The 24351-nt window shown below is 43.2% G+C and overlaps 1 protein-coding gene across 2 annotated transcripts in view; it reads left to right on the top strand.

Moving 5' to 3' along the window:
- LOC108932948 (transcription initiation factor TFIID subunit 4-like) overlaps positions 1-23669 on the top strand; it is a 56405-nt gene extending 32736 nt beyond the window's left edge. For both annotated transcript variants that reach the window (XM_029252451.1, XM_029252452.1), the window contains 2 exons: positions 2127-2249; positions 21704-23669. In XM_029252451.1, coding sequence (XP_029108284.1) covers positions 2127-2249; positions 21704-21877 — 297 coding nt within the window. In that variant the 3' untranslated portion in view covers positions 21878-23669. The remainder of the gene's footprint in view (positions 1-2126; positions 2250-21703) is intronic.
- The last annotated feature ends 682 nt before the right edge of the window (positions 23670-24351 follow it).

Consider the following 24351-nt stretch of genomic DNA (forward strand, 5'->3'; position numbering starts at 1 on the left):
AGCACCACCCTCAAGTCCTGACTGCCATGAATAATTGATAAAGTCAAAAAATGCAGTAGATACACAAACATTTGGGTCACTCAACGACACGTGTTGGTATAAGTAAGATCTGAGTGACAAGTCTGCCTCTGAGCTTGTGCTCCTGCCTCGCACCTAGAGTTGCAGGTTTGAATAACTCCTCCTGCTGTCGCACCCTTATCCTTACCCTGTATTGCAACAGGTAAAAATGACTCAGCTCTGTAAATGTATCCTTGTAAGGTACTCTGAGGAAAAGAGACAGAAAATTTGAGATGTCGGTGTAAAACACCTTCCTCCGTTGTGCAATATGCAAGTGGTGGATTTAGAGACTCTTGGCTCTGTACAGGTGACATCCACTTGGTGGTATCTGCTTCCTGCCTCACGTTTGTGTTTCATCATCCAAGCCTCACCTTCTGTGAGCTCCCCGCCCATGACTGTGCTGTATCTGCACCGTCTTGGGTCAAAGTTGACGGCATTAGAAAGCGAATCGCTGGAGCCGCTCCCTGTGTCAGCCCGACCAGCCGAGATGCCCCTGTGTATGCGTGTAATGTGCGTAACTACCCTCTGGATTTACGTGACCTGGTTCTGATTTGCGTGGAAATGCTCTCCTGAATTGGTCCTTTGTAAGCCTGTCTGGCTGTTGTATCATTGCTGTTTGGGAATGACGGTGACCGACCTGTTACTGTTCCTCTCTGCAGAACATGCACAGTCCTTGCAGAGAGGCATCCTTGAAAGACTTGCTTATTTGAGCCCATCTTCCTTTTTGAGTTTTAAGTAATGCCATCAAATAGTTCAGTGTCTGCATGTCTGAATTGCTGTAAAAGAATATGCACTGCTAATTTTGTAATAATAAAGTTCTGAAGCTATGTGCTGATCCAGGCTTTTCAGAAATGCTGGAGATCGAAGGGAACATTGGTGCTGTCCTGATCAGAAAGGGGAAAACTAGAAAGTCTTCTCCTTTCTTCTGCGTAAAACTACAGTTCCAACTTGCAATTTTCCAAGAAGTAATCTTGCTTTAATAACACCTAAAAGTGCTCATACTCTGCATGTACAGGATAAGTGATTCCCATTCTCTACTGCAAATGAAAGAGTAATAAAACCCAGCCAAATGAGTACGGGTCTTAGTATTCAGTCCACTATTTTGTTTTGTTACGTATTTCTTCAGATAGCAAGACAGCTGTCTTCTCTCAGGTATCTTTCAGTTGGAAATATTTTGGCAGAATTTTTTTTGTTGTTTTGAAAACATGTTCTTGGTGTTTGTTTTTCTTGCACATGTTTAGAGAAAATCCTTTGCATTTGTTTTTTTATCATATGTGCTGTCATTATGTACATTATGTATCTACAGCCATTCCTCACCATAACATGGTTACTTAGTTCTGCGAAGTAGTCCGTTGTATGAGAAAACGGTATATATTTCCACGTTTTTCGTTGTATGGGATCCTGTTATATGAGGAATGCATGTACTTTGACATAATTGGAAAAAAATGAATGTATTCCTTGAGGTGTCATTCTTTCAGTTTTTGTAAGAAAACACAAATGTATTAAATAATCAAATTATAGATGATAAAGAACATTTTAAGGAAAGTGGCTTCATGATTCAGTTGGGAATATTCCTAATTCGACTGGTTGGAATGGCATGGAAAAGGGTGTATAACGCCGCAGTGTTTCTGCAACATGCTTTGAAGATTGAATATAATTTTTTGTAATTTTCAGCTACATGTGTGTTGTGGGATAAATTTTCAAAAGAATGGCATTATTCCAAATCCAAAAAATTCAGTTATTCTAGATATCCAACTTTTCTAGAGCATGTTTTGGAAATTGACTGGAGGTACTTGCACTATGAACGAACTAAAGCAGCAGGCCTTCTGTTTCTTGAGCGTTGTGAAGTAGTTGATGTGTCTTGGTAAAACTTGACTTTACTGTGGTGATGTTGTGTGCAGTTTGAGTGCTGTGCCTGAGTGACAAGATAGCAGGGCAGTGGACCTTTATTTTCCCCTCACTCTCACACACACACACACACACACACACACACACACACACACACACACACACACACACACACACACACACACACAGACATGACCCCAATTTTGTTCTCCTTCTCCCAGATGCAGCAGCAGGAACTTGCACAGATGAGGCAGCGGGATGCCAATCAAACTGCACTGGCGGCGATCGGACCTCGGAAGAAGCGCAAGCTGGACACGTCCGGGGCCACAGCGCCAGGGGGTGAGGTAAGCAGAGAGGCCTTGACGTTGCAGACTATGGTAAAAGAAAGGGTCCTTCCAGTTATTTTGGGTTCTATGAAGGGAAGCAGCCAGGCTTCATGAGGTGCCAAGAAACGATGAGGTACGGGGCTGAGGTGAGGGGCGGGGCCCGACCTCATTTTCTATTCTGCACCAGCCAGGTGTGCCTAAAGATGAAAGTTCTCATTTCATCACGTTGCATCACACTTTGCATTATCTGTACCGACTCGTACAACTCATACACTCCAGACTGTTAAATCCAGCGGTTATGAACTGAAATCAGGTGTCTTGTTAAAAAGTGAGATGGCCGCTCCCCCCCAATTAGAACCTGCCAACCTTTGGGCAGCTGTTTAACCACCATGCCGCCTACTGTTTTGTTACTTTTTGTCCATAAGTGTTCATGAAATGTCACTATGAACTGTTACTCTGGTTTGCCATGTTGAGCTGTCGGCAGGGATTCTCCTCTTGTCGGACTAAACAGATGGTTCAGACAGAACAAATGAAAGGAGACGGCATTATGGTACCCATTGTAGTCATTGAACTGAAACTTTGAATTATTTCTCTCAATTTGCACCCCATTTTCCTGACATTCAAAAGATGTTTTTCCTGATAGCTTCCGTTATTTTAACACTCCTTTAACTTTTTGATAGCAGAATAGCTGCACATTTGTTGACTTTTAAAACACCGCATATGACCGTGTTTGGCAATTATCACAGTGCCATCTTGTATCTGTCTCCCTTTATACTTTGTATCCTAACGGTAGCTATTATAGTTGGTTAATGAACAATATCATTAAGGAGCAGCCCCCTAAACTTGTGATTTCAGTAAGGTTTGTGTCCACACTGTCCCTTCCACCATGTGCACTCCTCTTCTTTCTTCCCTGTAAACAGTTGCTAAATTTGACATTTAGGCCTCATGTCTAGCAAAAGACTTAACTTCAAGTAGTGGGTTCTATGTGAAGATTCTTTACAGTAACTACGTATGTTATCATAAATGTCTTTTTATTCACTTTACCTCACCTTGACAATATTTGAAAAGCGAGAGCCATTGTTACACCTCATAATTTACTGGCTCTGTGAATTGAATTTAAAATATTTGTTAGAATGAGTAACAAAATGCATTGTAATATTTCATGTAGATGTGCAAATGGATCGCAGTTACAACATGGTTTGGTATCCAACAGCGGCATGGATAAGCCCCTTCTGCCCAATACACTGGCAGTTATAATGCTGGGAAAAATATTTGCCCCTTTCCTCGGGGGGGTGATTGTCCTCTTACACTAAATAAGTGGTTGTGCCATCTTTAGCAATGACTGCAACCAAATACTTCTAATTCAATATGGATATTTTACATTCATGACTTTATTCATTTATTTTGCGTAAATACCTGAACACATTTAGTCTCTTTTTTGTAACAAGAGGACATGAGGAAGGAGGCAAATGTATTTTTCACAGCTCAACTCTTAGGAGGTCCTCTAGTGCTATTCATACACTGCTTGTAACAGGAAGGTTTGATAATCCCAAGTGTCTTGCCTGCTCTTATCTTGAAGGCTTTGATTAAAATCAAGATATCAGTATGCTTAATTCAGAGTGTAAATTGTGACTTAGTATGCATCCGTTGCATTGTAGCTGAAGTGGACATTGATGTGAACAGGACCGTTTGCTTATGTTGTTCAGTGTATTGGAGGGCATTCCTGTGATGCAATGGGATAAACATGCTTTTCTAACAGCCTTTGCGGCTTATTGCGTTCACAAAACCAGCACAAACAGCAGAGAGGTGTGAGCTGACATCTTAAGGTGTTGTCCCATTATTCCTGTTGGCAATTCAAGGTCACGATTTGTAACTTTATCACACGTGCTTATACTTGTAAACTTAAGGTTAGAGTTATACTTTGTAACTGTGTCGAAGGGTTGAAATTGTTTTGGGTTCAATGGTATTGTAGCCCCGGGGTTTTTGAGTGTCTATGATTCCTGGCCCCCTGTTCTTGTTCAGTAAATCTGAAATATTCATATAGCTAATATGCAGATCTTTACTGGTGCTCCCCATTACTCCACTGGAGCTGCTGTCTGGATATTACCTGCTTGTCCTTTTGCCACTTTTTTCTTCTAAGTTGGTTCCAAATGCAGCAGAGTAAGGTTAAACAGGAGAGATTGCCTGGCAGTGGCCAACTAGGGCATGGCTACTAGAGTCTATTCAAGCAGAGAACCCATTTCCTCCAAGGCTTTTTCTTTTGTCTCCTGTAGTATTTAACTTTGTGCGGTGGGAAGTTCTGGTACCATCTCATGGTTTGTATGTGGGTTGTAGAGCCCTTGGTTTTTGCATGTCCTCCACATGTTTGCATCGTCCCACTTGGGAGAGGTCAAAAATTGAAAATTTGTAAATTCTCAGTTTTGGATCTGATGTGGTGGAATGAGCTCCCCCTGTTCCTCAGGGCTGCCGAATCCCTTCCAGCATTTAAAAAAGGTCTCTTTTTGACCCATTTTTCTGATGACCTCCTAACAGCTCCATAAACTTGCATTGGACCATCTGTTTATATCTATTTCCTGTCAGATTCAAATGCAGCTACCCGTGTAATGTGCACGGACAAAAATTGTTGGTATTGGACAAATTGTGCTCTGAGAATCTGCGCACACTATCTGCTCTGTGTGTGTGCATCCAAAGCTCTTTGCTGTTGATGCACTTCTGTGTTCTCTGAATGCTATGCCACTTTGGAGAAAAGCATCTACTGAAAGAGTAAATCTAAATGGAAGTGGTTATGCTGTGATGGACTGGCATCCGGTCTAAGGAGTACCTTGCCTAGCACTGCCCCGCGCTGAAATAGGCTCCGGACCACTGCGACCTTGCAGTAGGACGAGTGGTTCTCAACAGTCACTAATGGAATGGCCTTTGAGGACTGCAAAGGCCAGGCTTGGTGCCTCGATCCATTGATGCAGAAATTGTGCTTGGGGTTATGCCTGAGTGCCCAACATGTTTAGTGAGGATTATAGCTGAGAAGTAATGGTTTACTGAAGTTGTATCAATGCAAATTTATTCATGATTTCATTAAGTGATTAATTTGTACATGTACTATAGTTAAATTCCAGTTTGCATCCCTGTGTGATGATCGTGTTGTGAAGAATTTGCTTTTTAAAAGAGATAAAGGAGGTAAATCACAGTTTATTCTAACAGTAAGTTAGGTTATTTCATCTGCTCTGCCCTCCCCCTTCACTCACTTGAACCTTAAAGGCCCCAATCTTCTACCTTCTCACCTTCTGGAGGAAGTTCAGCACAGTGAAAAGAGCTGTGTTACATGTGTACATCTGCCATCCGGCCCGTGCTTAATTAAAGGGAGTGTAATGGAGTGAAGTCATACTCTCGTCTCAAGCATCTGCGCCAAGGGAGGAGCTCAACAGTAACTTATTTTCACTTAATTTTCACCTCCTCGCGTTGCTTCCCTACGACCTCTGTCCTGCATAGTGTGGCTCAGGCCTTGACCGCTGGCGGCCTCATCTTTCCTCTGGAGAACAGAGCCAAAGTGACTTTTTGAAGGGGGTCACGGGATCCCTGCCAGGCCCCTGGCTGCTGCTGGATCGCGAGCCGTGTTCTATCCTGCCACTCCGGGGAAGGGGGAAGGGGGGGGGCTGCAGTTACCACGCCCCCAATGGTGCCCCAGAATCCCACGGTTTTCTGCACTGATCGCAGACAAAGGCAGTACCATCTCTGCTGCACCACGGCTGACATTTGAGGGGGAGGGGGCTGGGACCCTCAGCAGACTGGACAGTTCCTGCTGGATGCCCTCCAGCCACACCTCTCTCTGTTTGCCTGGGTGGGAGGTGCGCTGCACTGACATTTCACTGGATGCTTTATTTTTCTTTTTTGTTAGTGAGACTGGCTCTAGGAGACCATGTCTGGATCTAGACTGCCCTGGGGCCCGAAACTGATATTCAGCTAGGACTGCAGAGTCCATGTCTGGCTGGGGTCTGAGCTCGCCTGCAGTGCCGAACAAAGGGGTCCTCATGGGGGACCTGGGGGCGGATTACTTGCAAAGCTGCGGTCGGGCAGCAGGCACTGCCTGTGAACCCCGGCGAGGAGGGGGGAGAGAGTGGGTGCCAGATCGTGCCCTGGGGACAGCAGCTCGTGGTGGCTTTCACTCCCCCTGCTGTCAGGCATCCAGGGCCCAGACACCGCATTAATCATTAGGAAATGATTAGCCTGCAGTATGAAATGCATGACTCGCCAATGAATTTTATTTACCTGCTTGAGTTATAGTTGCCTTGAGACACGAGGTATTGACATGGACATTAGATATGTATTCCATTTTTTAAGTCGCACTATGAGTGGCATTAAAAAAAGCCAGGGCTTTAATTAGATTAAATGTGATTTTCCCATGTTTGCCAGAGTCCGTGTTGAGGCAGGCACATCCCCAGGAGCCTGTGGGAGGGGGAAGGTGTGGGTGCTGTAACCTTGGGCTATGGGGGTGGAGCAGGATGGCCAGCCCAGGGCTCTGTTCTCACAGGTCCCTTCGTGTCTCTGGCCTCATCCACTGCCAACGCCTACTTTGTCTTTTTGGAAATTACTCAACACTCTGGATGTTTGCTGGCAGTGTGACGGCAGACTATGACTCGTTCAATCTTTGCCGTCGAATACGAGAACCATTCTGCTGCGTGTGGAATTCTCGTGGCCTTTGAGGAGTGATCAAGACCGGGGAGAAATTGCATGTTGAAGAGCGACATCATGAACTGCAGCACCCAGATTCACTTTGTGTGCAGTTGTACCTACCCATTGTGGGCACATTCATGAGCTTGGAATCACGATGTGGAGCGAGCTGGAGTCATTCATCACATCAAAGCAAAAGCCCTGTTTATTTGGGGAGAACGACAACAATGGCAACCAAATTGCCGCTCCTTGTTTGACTATATCGTCATTCCCATATCAGTGTAACGCAGGCATGCAGAAAGGTGGTCGGAACGTTTAATTTTTCATTTGAATTCCTATCACCCACCCCTCGTGCGTACAGATCAGGAACAAGACGATGAAGAGAGGAGGAGGGAGAGAGAAAGCAAGGGTGCGGGAGGGGTAAAGCGCAGAGGGAAACTGATGCCCTTTCCTGCAGCTAAATTAACAGGGATCACGTGGAAAACAATCTGAGCCTGGTATGAAAAGGGGAACCATTAAAATTAGCCCGCGGCTATGGACTGCACCCAATATCACTAAAGCTACACTCGCTGCAGATGTGGAGGCTGGCTCGCAGGCAAACTGCGCTCTGTTCTATAGCTACAATTAAAATCAACCCCTCTGCCAAAAAATCGGAGGGGGTTTCAGGGGTTGGGGGGGGGGCCCGCGCCGAACATCAAAGACTGATTGAAATGTGTGGTTAGTAATAAGAGTGGTCTCCCAGCCCCCCGGTCCTGCACGGTTCCCTTGTTAATGAGAAATTTTGACCTCTGGTTTGTAAGTTAAACTTGTAATCTCGGTTAATGAAGTAAATCAATCCCAAGTCAGAGTTGGCCGCTGCCACCCCCCACCCCATCGCACCCCTACCGCCCGCGAGTAGTAGACGTCCAGCTCCTCAGCCAGACAAACAGGAAACCCAGGGAGGGCAGCGTTTGATTGCTGGGCGGGAGGGTGTTTGATTTAGGCAGGGGACCACCCCATCCCATTAGCATTGCAGGGGATCTGGCATCAGGGACGATGCCGACCTACACGCGCTTCCCGCGCTTCATCTTCAGTAGGGATGGCTGTATAAATAACCTGCTTTTGACGCATGTCGACAGTGTGAAAATCAAATTTATGAAAGCATAACTGTGCTTTGGGAGGATGGCTCGCGTGAGATCAGGGCTTCCATCAAATATTGGCATGATCATGGCAAACCCATTCCTGGGTGCATGCTCTAGGGGCATTTTGGTGCAGACCTTCACCGCTGGGGGTGGTGGGGATAACGTGACGACAAGAGCTTGGGCACGGCTTCACAGCAGGAACCGGTGAACAGAATTAGCCGCTTGAGCCAGACAAGAGAAAAACAGATCTTTAAAAGAAAACAAGACGACATCTGTTGATGTTTTAGCTCTCTGAGGCTGAGAAAGTTCTCCACACTTAAAGAATTACACGCAGTCTCACTGAAGGCTTTCATAGAAAACTGCTTTGGATGTGTTTTCACAAACCTCTGACTGACAGCTCTGCAATTTTTCTCTGCAGTGACAGATCTGTGTGTCCTTTTTATTGAAGCTGAGCCTGAATAACTTTTTGTTTATGACATGTCCTTGAATCCACATCATCTACACACAGATGATGGGCTAAGCAATGCCCGTTGGGACCCTGAAGTAAGCTGAGCTTACTCTGAACCAACTGTGTACATTCTAGCTAGGCGGTCAAGCCACGAGGCTGTCTGTTCTGTGACCTTGGGTCGACCTTGCATTAGGCGGCTCACCGGATTTAACAAGCTCTCTCCTGGGTTTTGTTCAGCACCGGCCAGTCTGACACATCTGTGAGAGTCCATACGTGTGCAGGCCTAGGTCTGCCGATGGTTAGTCATGAAACTGGCTGCGCCGAGATGTGGAGAGGATTTCTGTGAGCAGTGAAACGGTGGCACTGCAAAATGACATCAGAAATGCTGTGAAGGAGAGCGTGAGGAATGCCACCCCATGTCACAACAGAGTACACGGTGTCATTAAAACGTGGCTGGAATTTTCTTATGGATCGGCTCATGTTGACTCTTCTAGGTCCACATTTTGTGTTAATGTTCTGTTCCGCCAGCCACCTTCTAGAGCAAATACTGAACATTGGAAAAACTAACGTATCCTCACATGTAAACTAATGGTTTCTCATGTATAAAAGAGAAATTTAAATTGATTAGTCTTTCTCTTTACACCTTGTGAATTTCTTCTATTCTTCATTACAGCTTTTAATTTAAGTTTGTGCTTTAATAATGGTTAAATATACAGTTTTGACAACAAAGTTGTGCCGCAGGCACTTCAAAGATTCCCATCTTAAAGAAATTAATTACCTCCCTTGTTAATCTTGATATAATTAAGTGTAAGAAGTAAGAGCAGCCACAGGTTTTGGTGAATTTTGGAGCACAAGGCAGGTGAAGCAGAATTTCTCTGGCCTTCAGTAGCCAGTCCCCACTTAAGGTGCAGGGTGTGATTGTGGTGACTGGACAGGCAAACACTGTAATAAAGCTCATGTGTCCTCTTCCTCTGGTTTGTCTCATTTATTTATTCATTTACTTACCTTGGCTTCTGTAGTTTTTAGATTTTCTCTCTTCCTCCTTACTCCATAATGACTTAAAAGTTGAAAAAAATAAAGTTTAATGGATTATGTCATTTCTGATATGCCTTTCTCTGGTCTAGAAGCAATCGAGAGAAAGATAAGAAGCTTTGGTGAAATTTTGCTGCAAACAAAACTGTCAATGACAGTGTCTTTGCATGTATTACCATGTCAGTGTCTGAGAGGAGCGCTGTGACCTGGTGTTTCTGCATTACTTGGAAAAAAGTTTGCTTTTTGGTTTTGTTGATTGTCACGATCTTGAACCGCACCACCTTGACCTGGCTACTTACGTTGAATGGGTGATGGATCAATAGAACTGTTGGGCTACAGAAGTGAATGTCTTTTTGATGTGCTGCCAGTGTAATTTGTATAAATACTGTTTGTAGGGGTTTTGTTGGCTTGTGCCATTTGAAGGGAACTTACAAAAGCGAAGTGCTGCCTAGATTAATTCTGCCCAGGTATCGCTTTTAATTTATGCATTTGTGTATGTAGTATTTATTTTCATTCAGTGAATAGTATAATACTATAAACAATGCTGCTTCAGAGTAAGTTCTTGTGTCCCTTAGTTTTACCACAAAGTGGTTATTCAATGAAAAGCAGTCTTTCTCATCTGACATAATGGTGTGTAATTACCAAGTAATGCAAAGTGCAAAAATAACTGAACCCCAAGTTGCAATGGTAAAATCAAGGGGAGGTAAGTACAATCAGGTGTGTATCATATCTTGCATTTTTTGGGTTTAATATTTTATACAAGAATAATGACCATCCCTATGGGGTTCATACTTACATGCAGCACTATATACTTGTCATGAAAAATGCTGCTATGTGGTGTAATATTGCTTCTAGCTTGAATCATTGCCTTTCCCTCTTGACTGCTCTTTCATACCGAAGGACATCTAATTACCATCATTTAGGAAATTTAGGAAAGTCACATCCAGACAGTCTTTATTTAATTTTTAGACCTGAGGACACCCAATTAACATCATTTAGGCAAAGTGTTAAATGTCCCACCCAGCCATTTACATGGACCAGAATATCTCTGCTTTGTAATGAGGGTTAATTGGGTGGCATTTGTTTACTGTCCCTCCGTTAAGGGTGGAAGGCATAGAGCCAAGCTTCAGGGTCCTTTGTGTTCACCGCTGGTGCACAGCCAGGCCCCTTCCGCTGCCCCCTCATTCTCATATGCTCATATGTTGCCCCTTTACCTCATGATGTGTGACAAGAGGCCGAAGAATGACCCTCCGTTGTGCTTGTCTGTTAGCCAGTGGTCCTAGAAGGTCTCGGATGTTGTGAGTTACACAAACAGCAGATAGCCAGTTGAGCAGTTATATGGATATGTGTGATTGCTAATGAATGCTCTTTTGCACCCACCTTTGAAACGTTGCTTTGTACAGGACCAACTGTGAATTTCGGGTGAAACATAACATACTTTGTTTACTGATGTTCTGTTTCTGCTTTAAGGCTTTATGTTTAAAAAATCTGGCTAGGTGCATTTGCTCTTGTTTTCAACATCCAACTTATGATAGAATTTGAAATACATTTTTGTCAGCATAAAGCACTATTACAATGTTAACAGCTGATGTAATACTTAGGTGATCTTGGCAAAAGCAGCCTTTCACTGGATGAACTTCCTCCTTCATGCATTTTAGATGTATTAAAACACTGGTTGCTGATACATGAGGGAACGGGGACGCACCACTGATTGTGCCTGATAACTATGACTCCATGTTGCCTGTTTAAATGTTTGGTTCAGTGTCAAGGTGCTGATTGACACGGAGAAACGGTGACTAGAGAGACTGGTTGGACACTGTATGGCTTGTTTGCCCTTTATTGTGCCTTTATCTCACGCCACGTCTTGTTCCTTTGTTGCAAATAAATCGTTTTTTCAAGTTCAAACAGCCAGAGTCCAAGCCCAGGGGAATACCGTAACGTCCCACAGTAACATGAAAGTAACGTAACCCCATATTAACGCATCTTCCAGGCAGTGAGATACCAACTCCCTGACCTTGACCCCTGTGATCATGGTTATAAGAAACTGCATAGCATCCAAAGTCAAACCAATGACTGGAATCCATTGGCAGCCCAATTCCCTGTTCTCCTAACAGCGAAGTCTTATTGCCATGTTTTGATGCACTCTTTTTTTTTTGTTTTGTTTTTATTTATTTATACTTGTTTTTGTCGCCATTAAAAGCAGCAAGGCTAAAATTAGGCACAGAAAGGCGGCATGAGCGAATAAACAAGCCGATCCATTAGCAGGGATGGCATATTGGCTGGCGCGCCTCCTCGAACGGCGGCCCATTAACAGTGGCACTGGCTGCCCCCAGCTGTGCCGGTGGGAGAAGAAGAAGGGCCAAGGAAGGCCTATTTCACATGCACCAGAATTAAACAGACTCAAGTTCCCCAAAAAAAGACTGAAGTACATCTCTTTCTGATGTATGTCTCGGGCAAGAAATGCATTGATCTCAGAATGTCCCTTGGCAATTATAAAATATTAAATCCAAGTCACACTTCTCGACTCAGCTTAATTTTTTTCCCCCGCTTCTATTCAGTGCTTTCCATTTGATCAATTTTAACACGTTAGGAATGGCTTCTTATAGGGAGAAAACGCTACAGTCTTGCAGCTGCTCGCTTTTAAACAGGCTTTGTTATACTTTCCTTTCAATTTTGTGCTCTTTAAAAAGGAAACTTTCAGCTCTTCCTGGACCAGACAGGTGCATCTTTCACACATGTACACGATGTGTAAAAACTCCACAGCTTTAATCGTTTCCGAGGTCTACAGGATGAATTTGGATTGTGTTTGTGTTGAAAGTAGTTTTAAAAACATTTAAAATGTGTTCTTTTTTTAGTACAGACCTCTGCATTTTCATTGCATTCTTTTTATATTGAGTATTAACCCTCTCAACAGTTATTTAGATTTGCAATCCATGTAATTTACCATCCATGTAAGCAACTGCATTTGTTATACAGGCCAGTAACCCATGGATAACTGCATATGTTCTGCAGTTCTCCCTGTAATAGCATCCTTCTGAAGAAGGTTGAGGAGAAAGTTTCATTTCATCATCTGCACTAAAGGCTTCCATTCACTCCGTGTTACAGAATATTGCATGTGTACTGTTGTACAAGAGATTTTAACCCTAATGCATTATTTAGCAAACACATGTCCCTATGTTCTACAGGTGTATTCTTTGTGTCCCATTTTCCTTGGCAATTCAAAGTTAGATTGTGCGAAGTAAACTGGTTTCTGCAGACCAAGAGATTAAAACATGATTGAAACAAATGTCAGGTGAACAAATAGATAAGTGAATGATATACAAAACTTGCATAGAGCAAAAATTTGAGGCTTGTTTGGATGTGTCTTCCTTTTGCTGGTTGTATCAAGGGTACACCAGCCTACTGGAATGCTGCATCTTCTTAAGATGACCTATCTGCTCACGAACCTATAGCCTGATGGTATGGCTAACACAAGCCAGGTTGGGTTAATCGTGCAAAGTGACATACGTGGCACAAGAAACTGAAGAGTCTTCATGGTTCTAAAGGTGTAGCTTTCTCTTTGCTCTTTGAAGAGCCTACTGCCCAAAAGAATACACATTGCGCTGGGTCTTTGTGCATGCGCACACCAAACTCCACATCAAGTTTGCAGAAGTTATGGGAGAGGTGATGTAACACACTGAGATTGAGACCAGCCCATCGTTCCTTGGGTGGTCCCCACCTGTTGACAGGTATTAAGGAGACCTAAATGTGGCGTTTTTACCTTTTCAACCCCCAACATTGCTGCTGAAATGTGGGCTGACAGCAGCTATGCTCTGGGTTTCACCGCTGGCATAGCCGTGCCTCGTCTTCATGGCTTCTGTGATGGAATTTCCTCATCTGCTTTGAACACAAAGGGCTTTTGGCGCTTGTCGAGGCTGTTGCATCCCAGGCAGCCCCATGAGTGCCAGGCCTGGCCAACAGGCAAATGCCAGCAGGCACAGCCCGCAGCAAGGGAGCCCAAGGTACCGAAAGACAGGGGCCTTCCTTGGGAAGGCACACAGTTTGCATTGCATGATGGGTGTGTATTTATGCTGTGTCAATATAGAGATTTGTCATTATACAAAACTGGTTGCAGCAGCATATTTTCCTTTTTATTAATTGCTAGGATGCATTTTGGGCACGGAAGCAGCCAGAAGGAAATTTTCACATGCTGTGGTAGGCTTCCTAGAGTTTTGCGTGATGGGGATGTGTAGCCTTGCTACAGCATGGGATGTCAGGGGGTGTGGACTTCCATCTCAGCCTCTCATTCCATCGTGTTCCTTTGGACATCAGATGGCTAAAAGCATTAGCGTTTGCATTGTCTATGTGTGTCTCCCTCCCCACCCCTGAAAATGTAGATAAGGACATAAAAAGTACAATGAGATTCACTAAATGGGAGAGCAGAGCACCAGAGTTGTGCTCTATTAATATCTGAAGGCAAAACTGAATGTGTTGAAAAGGTGTAAAACTTCTAAAATTAAAAAAATAAAAGCCTGAAATATTATATTTTAATAAAATAAAATGAGTACATGTCAGCCTTTGGAAACAGAAGTTTATAAAGAGCAAGATATCTTCTCTGTGGATAGAGTGTAGCGTGTCTTCTGAGACCAGTTTTTGGGTCACATTTTGAACTTTGAAAGCCCGTAGGATGGAGATGGTATGAATTAGGGAACACTCCGACACGCGCTGAAAGGAGCGTGCTCTCCTTTTGTCCTTAAAGAAGCTGCTTAAGCGTTCAGTTCCGACACCGTGTCCCGCAAGGAGCCCCCCCACATGCCCTCGCCAAAGCCACGTGCCCGTGTTCTCCGCCTGTCTTATGGAGCATGTTTATTAAACATGAGCACCTTTCCTATCATTTCACTCATAAGCAGCGAAAGTTCAGCGAGCCCTTTGTTCACTGCGCTGTTTTTCTGTTCATAGGTGAGGGTCCCATATAACCTGCACTGCTTGCGCACACTCGGAGGGCTTTGTTTACGCCACTTCACCATCACGGAATTAGTTTGTTTTCTTTCTCCGACACGTCTCCTGCTCCATTCTGCGCCTTCCTCTTGTGTACTCCCTCCGTGGGAGTAAGACGAGTCGCAGAGAATCTGTCTGCTCTGTTGTTCTGCTCTAGATTGGCAGTTGTATGCAGGCAAACCCTTTCTATGCTCTTAGTGTTTTTTGTAATTTAAAACCTTCTCCTAACTGTACCTTGGCAGGGGGTTGCAGGTACAGTTCATTAACCGTATAAATGTTTTTTAATTTATAAATCTTACTACTATAATTAAGTTCTGTGAAATCTTTCCCTTTTTTAGCCTGTGTGTGCGCATAATACAAAGGATAACATTTTGCTAAAGTTTTTTTCAGGCTGCAAGTTGGCAAGAGACAGTAGAGTCACTGACTGCATGAACATCACACTACTGCAAAGCACAATGTTTACGGTTAGATTTGTGTGATTATTTCCCGAATTTTAACAGGTTTACGTTTACCTGATACTTTTGTCCTAAGAAACCTATACCGTTAAGCAATTTAATTATTTACCGGTTTATGCATCTGGGTAATTTTTTATTCAAGTAATTTAGGGGGTGTCCATTGCTCAAGAGTGATACAGCTGGAGATGAAATTTGAACCTGCAACCTTTGGGTCCAAAGGCAGCGGCTCCAACCACTATGCTGCCAGCTGCCCTGGATGCCCACATGTAACCCTTTTCGTGCTTGCTGTAATAGACAAAACATGAATAGACATAAACAGGAAGGTTTAACAGAGATATTTGCATAATGCACGGTAAGTCCAAAAACTAGTCCTGTATATAATGAAACCGTTTTTGAAGTCGCTTGATATCAGATGCATTATGATGTCATTTTTGTGACTCGTGTCCCTGTTCCCATTTGTTTCAGCATAATTTATTCCATTTTTTGGCTGCAGTATAAGCTCACTGTGATGACATGTTATTACTTCATGTACATTTACTGTAATGCTTGTTACTCTTCATCCAAATTTAGTGGAAACTGACCATGAAATAAACCTGTGCATTGTGTCTATTTACACTTTTTGCATTATAGCAAGAACCGTGAGTATGCATTATATCTGTGATTTTATGGTAGTCTTAGGAAAAGCATACTTAACATTGTAAGCTGACTTAGACAAAAGTATGAGCTAAATAACATTAATCATAGTAAAATGCTTAAAGCACCATGCAAATCTTTTGTTTCATGGAGGCCCAGTGAGCAATAAGAAGCCCATTTCCACTTGGGTGGCTCAGTGGTGGGTGTGGCGTCCTGCTGAACGCAAACCTTCTTTGACAAGCATCTTGGTAACCTTCTGCGGACACATTGAGTCCAGCAACAGGTCACTGCAAATGACATGGTTGCGCCATTTAAGCATCTGCTTCTAAACCAACAGTGCCTCATTAGGGATACTTCTGAAGACAAGGACTCTGATTTGAGTCTCATTACCCTTCTCCCATTTCAGCTTTAATTGGGTTCATTTTATTTATGAAACGGTTTGAATATTTAATGCTGCCAAGTTTCTCAACCGGTCTTTCATGAGCTGTAATTCATACTTGGCCCAACATGTTGTCTGGATTATGAAGTAAGTTTTAATGGTCTCTGTTTTTCCCTTTTCTTTTTCATCTTAAAAAGCATCAGCTTTGTTCCCAGTGAAGCTTACATGAATTTAAGGAAAGATTTTTATGAGTAAATCTTTTTTTTTTTTTTTTTTTTTTTTTTTTCCTTTTTCTTTTTTTTTTTTTTTTGCAGTGAATGTCACCTCCAAAATGACATTGTTCCTTCGGCCTCCTGAGCTGAGCACTCAGAAGGTGTGGAGATACTGTGGAGGCACAGGAGCAACAGCAAGGCCTAAAACCCTTTCACTTGCAAGGACTGGCATCCCATGCAGTGTGGCTCACTTCACTGCATGCAGGCTTTCTTAACGCCAGTTTTGCTTTGCTTGTACACAAATTCTTTTGCTACACTCGAGTGCAACACAAAGTGCAAAGTTTTCTTTGTTGGAGGGCAGGAAAATTGCAGGCGCACTGTGTAGGAGGAGGGTTCTGGGCTCTGTATGCCATTAAGCCTGGTGACCCTGTGCCTAGGTTCTAAGGAAACCCGCGCACAGCCCATGGTGAACTGCTCCAGGTTCCACTTTCATCTGCTCTCGACCCCGTGGGCTCTGCAACTCAAGGCGACAGGATTGCAGCTTTGTCAGTTCGCTGCTAATTAGAAAATTCCCGACCCGAAGCAGGATGTTTTAATTATGTGTTGTGTCAACTAGTTTGCAGATATAATCCGCAGTTAATACACTCGTAACGGTGCATCGGTGTCTTGCTTCACCGCAACATTGGCTGGGAATGTAGAGATTGTTGTTTTGTCCCCCTCTCCCACCCACTTTGTGTCCACTCATCATGGTGTTCCATTCTCAGCACTGCTGTGGTTAAGGAAGTTGATGGGACCTGTGTGGTTGTTCGTCTCGTGGTGTGACGGGGGCTGCGACGCTGAGCCAGCGAGGGTCCCTCTCGGGGAGAGGCAGCAAAGGGTTAAGAATAGAGCGAGCGGGGATGCTGGGGGCAGCGGCACTGCAGAGCAGAGCAGCGTTCGTGCGAAGGCAAGTCATTTCCCGAAACACTGCAGACACATGGCCTCAGGCGCTCCAGAACCTTTGGAGACCAAAATGGCTTGCAGGAGTTAGAAGTAATAAGGTGTTTTTTCCCCCTTTCCTCCCCCCTTCGTCTCTTTCCTTGGCTGAAATTCTGCATGGTTTGTACGTATTGCCATGGAACAGTGGTGTCGTTTTTATGTTTTATACGTGTATTAAGATGCTCTGCAATTGGCCTTTTTTAAGATTTGTCGTCCTATAGTCTGCAGCTGAATGGAAGTTGTTTGTTTGTTTTTGAGTTTAATTCCTCCATTTTTCATCAGTATCCAAGAGTCAGGGTTTTCTTTTAGAGATTTTTTTTTCTCTCTTTTTTAATTCCTAAGAGAGCAAAGCTCAGATTGAAAGTAGAGCCTGCTCTGTTATTTTACATTTGGATCGATGGTGGAGGGACCGAAAGAGACGGATGACTGTGGCTTTTGGGAGAGCAGAGGACCAGTTCTGCCTCAGCAAGGTTAAATACGCCCCCTCCTGTATTGTCTCCGGTTGCCCGGGAGGTCAGGGTGCTCGCGGTTTCCTCCGACAGGTGTTTGCTGACCGACCCTTTTGACGCAAACCCTCACATCTAAACCTGGCGCATTCATCAGCCTCACCCACGATAAGCAGGGTGCAGCCGCAGCGTTTCCCAGCACCCCTCCTAATTCCTTTAATCTTGCTCCTTTTGGACTTAAAAATGGGCTTTGCTCCAAAATGTATATGTTTAAACATCTGCAAATTGTTATTCAATCTTCATGTACTGTATAGAGACTAAAAGTCCAAATACCTCAGTCAGCCGATGTGGAAAAGCCAGGAGCAACGGGGCTGACATCTGTTAACTCTTTGAAAATGTCTCCTTCCCTGCTGCCCCAGTATAAAAGAAAACATTTCTGTTGTTAATTAATGGCCAGCATGGGATATGGGCTGGAGAGGGGTCCCCCGCCCTTGGTGTGAGGTCCGTGTGTGGCGCCTGGCAAGCCTGTTGGTGGCATTGTGGGAAAACCAGACCAAATGAACACACATACACAGTAGTCCTCAACATACAACATATTCTACCTATGTACAACGACCCAAACAGCAGTCCCATTAAACTCATTATTTTCGAGTCTCATTTGGCAATTTGTAGCAACAACTGCTCCATCTGCTGTACAATAACATTGACAGGCCGTGCTGCCGTATTTCTTATTGTTTGGTTCTCATTGTCTGGGTGTCTAGCTGTGACTGTTTTATTTGCAAAGCTTTTCATTTATGATTCTCTTCAAGTTATTTTTGTTCACAGTGGCTAGCAAATGATAGTGAGTGTTCTAGTGGTGCTGAAAAGAAAAATTGCAGGAAGATAGCTTTAGAAATGAAAGTGAAAATACTGCAGCATGAAAATAAAATACTCCATTTATATTCTATGTTAGTACATTTATTCATTTAGCAGGTGCTTTTCTTCAAAGTGATGTACATCTCGTGAAAAAATACAATGTGTGCATTACATTAGAAGAAAGAGACACTTAGATGAAGACGCGTGATTAAGTACAGTTAGTTTTTCTACCATATGAAGTGTTCATTACACAAGTAGCTGCATAAAACTTTATCAGAATATCGACGATTCCTGATCACCTTTATAGTATTTTTTTTTTTTTTTTAAAGATACATATAAACATTTATGTTACATTACAGGAGTAGTGGCGTAAACGTTTATCCAGGCATGAGCTTAAAGTTATAGTGCATGAACATTTACAGCTTATGTGAACTTAAGAAATCGTGGGCGAAGCGAGCCTGGAAGAGGTGAGTTTTAAGATCCTTTTTAAATGTGGACTGAGATTCAGCAGTTCTGAGTGAGAGGGGGAGGTTGTCTTGTTGTCGGAAGTCACCCATAATGTGTGGGTGGGTATACGAATGACAGAGAGCTTGTGTGTTTCACTGGTGTATGGATGAGTAAGTAGCCTTGTAAGATTGTAAGTAGCCTATATGTCAGTGTAAGTCACCTTGGGTGAATAAGTTGTATACTTGTAATACTACATAGTGTTTATTGGAAGTCGCTTTGAAGAAAAGCATCAGCCACATGAATGAATGTAAACTAGCATTCAGAGATTTGGAATCACACAAATGTTCATGTGTTTGAAAGAATTGGTAGTTTTTTTTTTTTTTTTTTTTTTTTTTTTTTTTTTTTTTTTTTTTTAAATCACAGTAACATTACGTTGATTTAAAAATATAAAATATAACAAGACAATATTGCTAATGTTGGAAATGGCTATTACTGCTAGAAATTATTAATTAATAATCAATTATTCATATATGACTGCAAACCCCCATTTTCAGCAGCCAATACTCCACGGTGTCCTAATGGTAACTAATGGTAACGTTCCTAATCACGGAGAAACCTTTGTAATTATGTTAGCACAGCTTGAACTCGACTGTTCTCTCCGCCAAAGCGAGTGAAGTGCAAGTGCCTTTCCTTGGGTTGCAAGGTGCTGGAATTCCTAAAGTTCATTTCTTGGTTCAAAAATGGGCAAAATGAAAGCGCTTTCTGAAACATGTCAATCTATCGTTTTGCAAAATGAAGGTTTTTCTATGTGTAAGAATGTCCAGAGACTGAAGAGTTCATACAAAAGATGCCAATATTATAATATTACATAATATAATATTGTCTTGACAGAAAAGAGCAAACTGGATCTAACCAGGTTAGAAAAAGAAGCGGAACTGTATCTGTGCATCAAGTACATCAAGGTCTGTAGTCTAAGAAACAGCTTCCTTAAATAGTACACGCCAAATACCGGTGTTATAACAGGGTGGTTGCAGGACATCGGAAGCAGTCTGTACATTAGCTGTTCCGTTTGGTTCTGTTAAAGGGCTTCATGAGCGCCGTGTGGCACTCATCACGGGAGCATTCAGAGCAAAACCCACTTGCTCTGCCATTCCATCAAAGCATTGACACCCTGTGTGAAACTGGTGCTTGAGGAGTACTCGGGTTGACGGGAAGGACTCTGCAAGGAGACGCAACTGTCGTTGTCTTGAATCCTCACTTTTCTCTTTAACACTCAATCAGCACCTGTTCCACACACCTGTGTGCTCCACGTGGACAGGAGGTGGGAGAGTCTTTCTGTCTCCATGCTGAGCTCAGAGTGTGGTGTAGAGGATTGCTTTCCTCTGTGCGTGTGCGTGCGCAAACACACAAGCAGCCTGGGAAAGCCGCCCTGCCCAGCGACTCTCTGTGAGCACCTGGCGGGAGCGGCTCTGTGCCGTGGGCTGTGCACCTGGGGCATTGGGCCCGGGCTCATCCCAGGGTGTGCCCACACAGACACAAGCCACAACCAGCACTCAAGAGCGTTCTCGCACTTCCCTTCTTGCCACAACTGAAAGCCAGCCTCTCACTGTGTGCCTTGATACATCTTTCCACTAAATTTGTCCTGCCAAAGTCATATGAGCACATGGATGAAAGCATCCATTGAGGAGATGGACTGATGCTGTTTGAAACACGAATCTTCCTTCCTTCCTGCTCTGCGGTGACCTCTGCGAGCTGGTAGTCATCGTTGACAGGGGAGAAGTGCGGTCATACACTTTTCGCTGCCTAAGGAACACAACACCCAGATGTGGTTTTTTTTTTTCCCTTCTGCCCCCTCCCGCCGTGAATCAACAACCGATGTGTCTACATGGATGCAGGCGTCAACAGGGCTGTGTTCCTGACAGATGTGTTGAGCTTGTTGAAAGAAAGACTAAGCTTAAACAGTTGTGTCACTGGCCCCTGCCTGGTCCGCCCAGCTGTGGAAGAAGGGTTTGATAACAAGGAGCTCGTGGTGGGCCATAGTGACCGACAGAGCCCCACAGCTCAGAGAAGGTCTCTCTCCCAACCTCCTGGTCTAGCTCGAGGACATCCCCCCCCCTGTAGGAACACTGTGAAACCATGTATGATTATGTTTGTTGTGATGACTGCAGAAGCTTAGTGTGGGGGTTGTGGCTCTCTTTCACATGTTTCACATTAGCATCAGTCTTCTGTTCTTCATGTTCATGGAACATAACCAGCATAAATGTAACGGCATCTTTTGGGTCGGGGAGGAATTGCCGTTAAAATACCCTTTCTACTTTTTTTGTACTTATGTTGTAGTCAGTATGTTTTGTACACCAGTCAGCTGACTTGTTTCATTTGGAATTTTGTCATTTGTCTTGGCTCTTGTTAATAGTATCTCTTAACATAAAATATTCCAAATCAGAATGTCTCCACTGGTGATAACCGTGCCTCTTATTCATGCTTATGTTAATGATAGGTTGAAGGTATTTTAGAAAGTCAGGTGAATGAGGGGTGTCACCATAGTGGAAACTAGTGCCAGTGGAGAGTACGTTGGGGACACCAGAACCAGGAGGTCTAATTTTGCAAACTGTTGTTAGACGTGAGAAAGGCTCTTTATTAGTTAATTGCATTGTTCTCCAGCTGCTCTGCAGATGTTTTACCTGCTTATACAGCTAATTATTTCATTAAAAATGTCCAATATCAGAAGACCACCTTATGTGTTTAACATTGGACCTTCAGATGTCCTGTCCATCAGCGGTGCTCTAACAGCTTCCCTCATCACCGCTCCTCTCTTCCTGTGCAGGTATTAGGCAGTTCAGTGGGCTCACCGGCCGGGACCTCCTCGATCGGCGCCTCCTCCCGCCAGTACGCAAGGCAGCGCATCACCCGCGTCAACCTCAGGGACTTGATATTCTGCATGGAGCAGGAGCGGGAGATGGCACGCTCACTGCTTCTGTATCGCGCTCTACTCAAGTAGCCCCTGCCAGCCCACAGCCCTCCCTCACGGTGCCTTCCGTCGGGTCAGTTGCTTCTGCTCGTCTTCAGCGTGACTTCATTTGGATATTTTTTAATAAATTAAAAACGAACTTAAAAAGGAAAAAAAAAAAAAAAAAAACAGGATTAGCTTCCTCCTCCCCTTTATCCGCAAAATATACCGTGTCTTTTGTGTTATGTATATGGGAGACGACCAAGCAGGAGTGCGGTTCAGAATGGCGCGTGCGTGCGTGCGTCACCTGTATATTCTTCATCTACCTGGTACTTAACTGGCCATCCCAAAGTGAAGGAGAACTCTGTGTCCTTTTTTAAAAGCAATATATTGGAGACCCTCCAAAGTTGATAGTTTCACTGCATTGCCTCACATTTCCAAACAAGACAGCAGAGTCTCCGAAAGGCGCCTCGTACTTCCAGCGTCTTCGTATTCTGTGCTTATTTGGAATTATCAAAATGAAAATGAAGAGAAACTGAGTACAACTGCAACAGCAAGTAAATTCAGATGTAAATAGTTAATTTGCTTGAGGGCAGTCTTAACCAGCATGTACAATAGTTTTGTCACCTATTTAATATTTTAGCATCAAAGTAATTTTTCAGGTCATGAGCGTCTGCTACCGTGAAATTATGTATGTTGCATTTCTTAAAGAAAGACAGTGTGTGATTGTTCTAGTGGTCAGTCTGTGTAAATGAGTAAATCTGCCTGTGTTCCTTCAACTCGTACACATCCTGATCAGGCTGGATGGGTGTAATAGCCAAGTGAAGAAGGTTGTTCAGACACGGGCTCCAGCACAGCTCTGTCCTTCGAGCACCATGACCACAAGCAGCAGACTGAGGGTTCCTTCACAATGTCAGTACGGTGACCTTCTGTGCAGCGGAAAAGATGATACCTTCCCATGTGAGTGATTAGACTGTTGATGATTGTACCATCATGTGCAACTATTCATATCCTGTTTCTCTATTTGTGTTTTTAGCCTTGATCAGGTGTCACCTTGAACCGGTAGCTGAGTTTAAGGGCAGTCGGTGCGATAGGGATTTTTTTCACTGGCGCACATCTGATTGGAAGAATGGCACCCAGATATTTCCCACAATGCAGTGCAACAGTCACTCGACTGGGTGGTGTGTTGTGGAGGCTTCCGGTAGATTGCTTTTCACTCGGAACAGCACTCGCGATGTACCTTGCTTCAGTTCGTCATCTTTACACAACCCTGATTTCCATGGCCTCTCTTGGTTAAAATCAGAGCCTCTTGCTTCTATGCAGCTCCTGTGTCTAAATTATGCCGCTTAAATCATTTGAGTCGAGCAGATGTTCCCAGGATGGTTTTGAAGGTCACGTGCATTGAAGGTTTAGTTTCCTAGCAGCGTCATACTATATAGTTCTAGCATTTTATCGCAACTGAAAAATAAAAACTGTTACTAATGTACACTGAGAGCATCTGTCTCTGCAAGCATCAAGCAGTATTGTCTATAGCTGTTAAAGGGAATTTTTTAACTATTTATATTTTTTTATTTTATTATTGTTTTTTTTAATTTACATTTAAGCTTGCCGCATTTCAGGCAACACAGGTTTATCTTGGTAAAGTACCATAGCAGATATACAGAAGAATAAAACATCTAAATAATTTAAAAGAAGCACAAATAGATATATTTGTTGAGTGATTTTCAGACAATTTTAATAATTATTTTTATGGTTTCTGATAAAATAGCAGGGGGGGGGGGCATTTTTACTTCTCCAGCTTTTTAGCCAAAAGATTATTAGGATGGCATTGCTGAAACACAGGTGGGAGAAGATGTTTTAATGTATGGATAATTTGTACATATTGTTTACAAAGACCATGTGTTTATTAGAACTATGTTATTTTTGGTAAACACTGTACATATTCAGGAATCTGCCAGTTTGTGTGAAAAGCATACTTCTGTATTTGTACCTATTTTGTAAAGGAATAAAAATCTCTTTACTAAACAAAGTGTTTGCTGTCATCTTGCATAGAGTGTAAAGCAGTGCTCAATTTTTCACGGTAAAGATGGTTGATGCTGCGAAAATCTTAGTCCTCTGTGTCCATTGTCATGTTATATGTGTGTAAATCGTAAATCCTAATCCTTCAAAACAGAGCTCTGTGAAGTAACTCTCACACACAGTTTGGGTGAAGTCCAGCCTGTTTGCGCCATCTGTGACTGTACTTGCTAATTGTGAGAAATCACATTAACACTTAATAAAAATCTCAAGATGTTTTTACAGAGCCTGTTAAGAAGATGATGCAAATGCTGCGTCTCGCCGTTTTTGGCTTTTAATGCATTGCACTTTTCTCACAGTAATTGGATTCCTAGGACTCCTGTCAATTCAGGCTTTACATCGACAGCCCAACTTTGTGGATTAATGATATTAATATTTGCCCCTACAAGAGTGCTTTCCTTTAAAAAAAAAAAAAAAAATTAAAAAAAACGCATTGTGGAGAATCTGTT

Source organism: Scleropages formosus, chromosome 5 (assembly GCF_900964775.1).
Source record: "Scleropages formosus chromosome 5, fSclFor1.1, whole genome shotgun sequence".
NCBI lineage: Eukaryota > Metazoa > Chordata > Actinopteri > Osteoglossiformes > Osteoglossidae > Scleropages > Scleropages formosus.